The 6,874-nt window shown below is 40.8% G+C and overlaps 2 protein-coding genes across 5 annotated transcripts in view; both read left to right on the forward strand.

The window, feature by feature from the left end:
* Positions 1-6,868, forward strand: part of LOC126405767 (uncharacterized) — a 13,585-nt gene extending 6,717 nt beyond the window's left edge. For 2 of the 3 annotated variants that reach the window (XM_050069683.1, XM_050069684.1), the window contains 8 exons: positions 1,026-1,049; positions 1,227-1,436; positions 1,540-1,569; positions 1,699-1,803; positions 4,009-4,202; positions 4,277-4,441; positions 4,623-4,867; positions 4,979-6,868. In XM_050069683.1, coding sequence (XP_049925640.1) covers positions 1,374-1,436; positions 1,540-1,569; positions 1,699-1,803; positions 4,009-4,202; positions 4,277-4,441; positions 4,623-4,867; positions 4,979-4,989 — 813 coding nt within the window. In that variant the 5' untranslated portion in view covers positions 1,026-1,049; positions 1,227-1,373 and the 3' untranslated portion in view covers positions 4,990-6,868. The remainder of the gene's footprint in view (positions 1-1,025; positions 1,050-1,226; positions 1,437-1,539; positions 1,570-1,698; positions 1,804-4,008; positions 4,203-4,276; positions 4,442-4,622; positions 4,868-4,978) is intronic. The other variant, XR_007571608.1, reaches the window with a different exon arrangement.
* Positions 1-6,874, forward strand: part of mmd (monocyte to macrophage differentiation-associated) — a 194,560-nt gene that overhangs the window by 166,687 nt on the left and 20,999 nt on the right. The gene's annotated exons all lie outside the window — the stretch shown is intronic.

Consider the following 6,874-nt stretch of genomic DNA (forward strand, 5'->3'; position numbering starts at 1 on the left):
AACGGAAGTAACTGATGTCTTGTTTGAAAATGTACTTAAGTTTTTGATTACTCAAACAGCAAACTAACGCGTTAGGTTACTCGTTACTGCAAAAAGTAATCAAAGTACTCTAACGCGTTACAAAGTACAAAGTAACGCGTCATACCCAACTCTGCATGCAAGTATCTGACCCCCCTGGCAACCTCCGTGTAATTTTCGGGACAATCAGGGCAGGATTCAGGATTCAGGACAACTGCTTGGATTTCGGGACAGTCCCAAAATCCAAGCAGTTGTCCTGAATCCTGAATTCTGCCCTGGTTGTCCCGAAAATTACACTAGAGCAGAGTATGGAGTAGTTATTGCCCGATAAAACATTAAAAACTGATCATGGTGGTTGAGTTGTCATGCAGCTCCCTCCGGCTACACATTGGCTGCAGCAGTTCCTACATGAATTATGGGTGTTGTAGTTTGAAGAAGAGAAGACATCGGAAGTTGCAGCCGCAAGGACAGGGAAAGCGCAGGCAGCCACGACAAATGATTTGCACGTTGCAGTGCAGCCTCTTGTTCTAACTGTTCAAAACTGTTCTATAAACTGATACAGCTGTAACGAATGTACCAGGTGTCTTTTATTTTGTTAGCTTTTATTTTTTTAATAAGTTTAAAGGACAAGTGCACTTACATTGATCACTTCCATGAAATAAAACGAGAAATTGGAAAAGAGGAAAATGATTTAGAAAATTGTTAAAATAAAATTAGGGAACTGATCACAGATGTATGGGAATGCTGAATGTCACCAGTTTCTACAAGATTCAGGTCACCTACTGTGTTGACACAGTTACAGAGTTTTGGGATGATAAAAGGTCAGAGGTCATTCAGCATCTACAGGGCCAGGATGTTGTTTGTTTGGGTGACTTATGAATATCAGTATTCATTATCAATTATGGATTCCAATTTATGTTGTCACCTTAGTTATATTTTAAAATAAGACTAATGTGAGTGACATGTAGCTCTTATCTCCTACTAATTGTTTGTTCTTTCTCTTGTAGGAGATGGAGGGAATGATTCACCAGGTACCAGATTGTTACTGTTAATGTGCCAGGGAGTTGCAGAAGTCTATAGTTATTGCCAGCTTGGCAGTCATGACTTTTTTTTAGTGAATATATTTTCGAACATTTTGAATTTTGTTTAGATTGAACAACTGAAATGGTTTTACAGAGGCTTATTTTTTTCTGTCTTGCATTCAACAGGTCATAATGCTCAGTACTGCAGTTACTCCACCATGGCAGAGTCCACAAAGGAAATAATCAGTGTTGTAACTTTGGACAAGAGGCAGACAGGACGGTCCTCGGTCATCATGGAAAGGGAGGCCTTTATCCAGACAGTGGAGAAACTTCATGCCGAGGTTAAACTTGTGGAACTCTGCACAGATGCACATGTCCAGATTGGAGCCCTTAAGAGTGAGTACTCGCGTAAATGTTATTGATAACTGGTTGTACTGTATTCTCTATAATCCTACGTGTAGTATCTCACAGTAATACTGTGGTTCTTTTTCTCTCTTAGACCCAGAGAGAGGAAAATTCAAAGACTATGGTATAAGGCACAGCCTTGACATGTGGCATGGTGCCAAGAACCTGGCAAAAAAGATTGCACAAGTGTTTGCAGTGACTGAGAATTGTTGTTGTGCCAAAACATCAATACTAATATTCTCATGATCTCCAGGCTGCACTGGTAAAAGGGAATGGCATACTCCTCACCTGGTTAAAGGATATCGTTAACCATTTCTGGTGGTGCTGCAAGAAGGCAGACACGGCAGAACAATTTTTTGTGAGTTTACATATTTGATTCTTATGGTCATAGGCAGCCTAGACTCACAAGTCAGCAGGGGTGGGTAGTAACGCGTTACAAGTAACGCACGTGAGTAAAAAAGTAGTTTTCTTGAGGAACGAGTACTTTTTAAGTTCCTTTTTTAAAACTGTACTTCTACTCTTACTGAAGTATATTTTTAAGCCAGTAATCTACTTTTTACTTCACTACATTTGCCATTTACCTTCGTTACAACTACCGTATATTTCCAAATAGCCGCCGGGGGTTTGACCCCATTTTGCGTATTAAACGCCGGTCCGATTATTTCCTCATTCATTGCCTCAAGGAGGGGTGCGCTTTTACACACGGGTCGGTGGTGAAGTGGCGCACATGACTAGTGGACGGACGGACGGACAGACAGCCACGTATCTAAAACAGGTAATACATCTGGCTACATCTTTCCCACATCAAATGTCCGTGATCGCCTTGACCCGCGTGTGTAAAAGCGCACACTTGTCCGTGTCCTCTCACTGCGGATGCTGTGATTTGATGGCCACTCATTGTAGCCCAGTAATAATAATAATAATAATAATAATAATAAGTTACTGTGGACCTATATGCAATGCCTTTTAATAAAATTACCAGAGAAGTTCGCTGAAAAACAGGTAATGTCAGCCTGAATTACTACGTCCCCGGTGAAAATCACTGACATGCATGGGGAATACGGCTTATACAGGCTCGCCATAGCTCACTGTCAGGACTTAGGGACCAGAATTCGGGATGGCGGATCGTCAGAATGGTGATATTTCGGTGTGGCGGCCTGTAACTGTTGGTTAAATGGCCCGTTCGGATAACTGGGGCTTTACTGGTATAATACAATACCACCACCCAGTGGTGAAACCCGTGTACATGAAAAAAATGACCAGAGCCAGGTCGAAATGAAGAGCTTCTTTTTGTTTGAAAAGAGCCAACTGAGTTAGCATGTTAGAGATTTATGCACATATAATCCCAGTTTAGGACATATTTCTTACAAAACAAGGGAGAGATGGGATTTTCATTTTGTTACTGGTCATTTGTAAAATAGTTCACCTGACACCTGGTGATCTGGCAGGAAAGTCCTACAGGGACCTGTTATACCTTTACAAACACATTTGTGGATGGAACTTGGGAACATTATAGTGCTATTGTTTACCATATATTGAATGGTTTCTTATTTGTTTTATTGTTTTTTATTTATTTTGTTAACAGCGAAAAAGACGTAGAAAAGACAAAGAAGTTGGGATGTCATTTCTGTTTTTAAAGCAAGGTCATCCACTCAAATTACAGATAGGGAAATGGAGAAAGAAGAGGTTAGGCGAGGAAAAGAGGGGTAGAGTGAAGGAGATGGAGAGTGGAAGATTGGTACCTGCTTCATTAAAAAAAAGTTTTATCAAGTGCTGTTTTTTTCATTATTTTGCACTGGTCCGCACAACCTAAAAAATATTCAAACGGAAAGTAACTTGTACTTGAGTAAATTATTAACCAGGTACTTTTTACTTTTATTTGAGTAGGTTTCTGAAATAGTAATTTTACTTCTACTTGAGTCATTTTTTATGTCAGTAATTGTACTTTTACTTGAGTACAGATTTTCAGTACTCTACCCACCCCTGCAAGTCAGTCTTTAGACGCTTTGCTTAACTAAAGACTGATGACTTTCTCCCTGATTTTTGAGTTTAGATGGGCGGATACAATTTCAGAGTTTAAAAAACTCCCTACGTTGCAGAACCAATAGTAAATGTCCTTCGGTGGCTCGCTGAACTCTTGTGCTCGTAAACATAGTCTGACTGCGTTAAAAGTTTTAAAAAAGTCGCTGTAAGTTCATTTCCACAATCTTGTGGACTGAGCACACGTTTGATAAAACGGAGTTAAATCTCTCAGCATCCATTTTCAAGCTCTCTGTGTGTTTGTGTTCTTGCAGACGAGAAAAGGGGGAGCGCACATTTCCGGGAGGGCGTGTCCTTTTCAAAAATGCAAGAGGCGTTGCTTTGTTGCCGGCCGTTTTCGCCGGTGTGTTAAACACACTTTAGAAAGGAGCGTCCCCAGACTATCAGAAGGCAGAGATCTCTGATTGTCTGGTGGCGAGACTATATGCAGCCCTGATTTGTATGTCATTTAGAATTTCGGGGACAATACGAAGGTTAAACGAGTAAAACGTGATAATAGTCTTTTTCCTGCTTTTTCTGCAAGGCACTATGGATTGGAATTATACACCATTGCTGTGGCACTCACACCTGGGCTGTTGGATCCTGCCATCATGAACATCTGCAAGAATTCACCCAAAAGGAAACCATCCAGGAGAACTCTGTGGCACACAAGGCTCTACTGAATATCACTGAGAACAAGAGATGGCTAAAGTATGTCCACAAATATTTAACATTCAGGTAAATTTATTACACGTGTAAAAACCAATAACTTACAAAAAGAACACATTTTTAACAATACGTGTCCCATATAGATCGACAGCTGACCTAGAGGCTTTCCAGAGCCACATCCTAATGTATACCAGCAAGCGCTACGCTTTCTCACCGCCTGTGTATAAAGCCAGAGTTCTTCTTGCTGCCTTGGATTACGACTTTCACCTCCAAAGAGCATTCATGCGATCAAAAGATGGCAAGAAGATGTGAGTTTCATTTTCACACAATGGCATTTACAATTCATTTCACTAAATATACATATTAATAATTATTTTTGTCTTTATTTACTGTTAGGGGTGATAAAAATAAAAATGCAGCCATCATGTGGTTTGCAAGTAACTTTACTTCAAATATAGTTTCCAAAATTGTTGAAATACTGTGTTTCAGATTCAAAAGGCTCTACAAAAGAAACGCCAGGCGGTGGAGTGTATATGCCCTAAAGACTCCTAAGACATATGGATACATCAGGGAACTGCAGACCAAGATTGTGGCCAAGAGACTGTCCTCAGGTGAGGGGATGCCTGTAAGAAGGCCCCAGCGCCCAGATGACCCAAGAAGACTTGGCCCACTCCCACCCATTCCCCCGCCACCCACTGCAGAACTTGCAAAGGCACAACTCAGAAGAGGTGATGGTAAGCAATTCCGGAGTTGTTTTCATTTTGTAATGTCAGAGCACAAACCTTTTTTAAATGTAAGTGCTTACCTCTTCTGACTAATTTGCTTGTTGTTGTCTCACTATACAGATGCTGTGTGACAACAGGAGCTACCACCTATAGACTCTTCCCCCTGTCATCATCACTTGTCACTGAAAATGTCAACATGAAAATGAAAAATGAAAATTAAGTAAAAGGGTTGTATTGAAGTCAATATGTCTTGAAAATAAGTGAGTTTATGTTATTGCTTCATATAAACTCAGTCAGGTTATAAATGTATGTCTTCAAGCACAGATTACTGTCATTAACAAGAAGATGACAGAAATGAGTGCTGAAAATGACATTATAAATAGTCTTGTTCTCCACAACTCGAAATTCAGTTTACTGTAAGAGATGACTAAAGAAGCCCGAAGCGCAAATTAGACGTTTGATTTGTTTTACTTCAGTAAATTACTGAAAACAATCATCAAAATGGATTACAGTGTAATTAATAATAACCAAGTAATTGTTGCAGCTGTACTGGGATGCACAGTAAACTTCCAAACAGGTGTAACTTTTATAAAAATGAAATTTTGTTGTTTCCCGTATGTGTATCCCTGCCATAGAAACATCTTGCCAAACAAAAATTGGATTTTGAACTAATTGATTCAAATGAATTTGAACATTACTTCAAATTCACTTTGGAAAACATGTATGAACCCTGTGTTAACCACAGATCAGAATACTTTTATGGTCTTTTATAATTACATTATTTGTGAATGAAAGTGATCCACACCGTGATTTTAGAAGATATATTTATTTACAAATAAAGAACAATAACTTGTGAATGTAATTACTCTTCACAATTATAAAAATGGCTAAGATCTGCTGAACTGTTGCAGGTCTGAACTGCCTTTGATGACCAGATGATGCATGTACTGTATCTGTGACTTTGGGCTGAGTTTTTGGGAGCTGAAAAGTTGTTGCAGATGTCTGAGAGCTATTCTAGTGTCCAGGAGTAAAGCCTGTATACCGTCCATGAGGGTCAGGCCACTTGTCCCTGATCTGCCATACACAGCAGCTAGGGATGACTAACCGGTTTCCCCGCCCCACTGCCCCATGCTGCCAGTAGATAAAAGATCTATATGCAGCATAACGGTACTCCCGGTTGTCATCCCCAGGCTCCCTTGCAATGCCAAGCGCGGTGATGTCCTTTCTGTAGTTCCTATGTATGCGCAGAATTCCAGCATCAAGGCAGTACAGGGAGAAAGATGGCAGTCTGCTGATACAATGGGCTGGCTCCTGACCACAGCACTTTCTCTCTAAGTCTGTGGGCATCTCCCTGCAATTTCCACAGACACTCCATGGCACTCCTTGAACCCCTGCAGATGGAGGAGCACCATGACGACCCTGATGCATCATCAGAGCATCGAAAACCAGTCCAGGCTGTAGTTCAAAGAGTCCCCTGCCAAGCTCCCTCCATTCATCCAGGATCAACTGCTAAAGCTGCCTCTGTAAAAGATGAACAGAAACACTGTTATAAATCATGGTTTAGCCACAGTATGCTGATATTTGTAGAATTTATTTCAAATAATTAAAAAAAGAGGACGTTGTAGATAGAGGCACAGTTGATACATACCTCTGTTTCCTCTGTCCTGCCAGCACGCAGGGACATCTAGGCTGCGTTCCAAAAACAGTTTGAGTCGCCCTCGCTCACTTGCCCTCAGCCCTTGCTATGACGTCACACTGAGGCCACTTGGAGGGCGGAGGGAAAGTGGGCGGAGGGGGAGTGAAAGAGGTAAATGGAACACACCTGCCCTCGTTCACTCACAGGCCAGACAATCATGGATCAACCACATGTTGTTGGAGTAGCGCTATACTGCCTATTCCAAATCACACAAAATATACGGAGACTCATGTCATTAAGACGGAGACGTATTCTGCGCTTGATGGCAATACGTCGGTACCTGGTAATTATCAGAATTATTAGTTTTGTATCAAATGTTA

Source organism: Epinephelus moara, chromosome 18 (assembly GCF_006386435.1).
Source record: "Epinephelus moara isolate mb chromosome 18, YSFRI_EMoa_1.0, whole genome shotgun sequence".
In the NCBI taxonomy this organism is placed as follows: Eukaryota; Metazoa; Chordata; class Actinopteri; order Perciformes; family Serranidae; genus Epinephelus; species Epinephelus moara.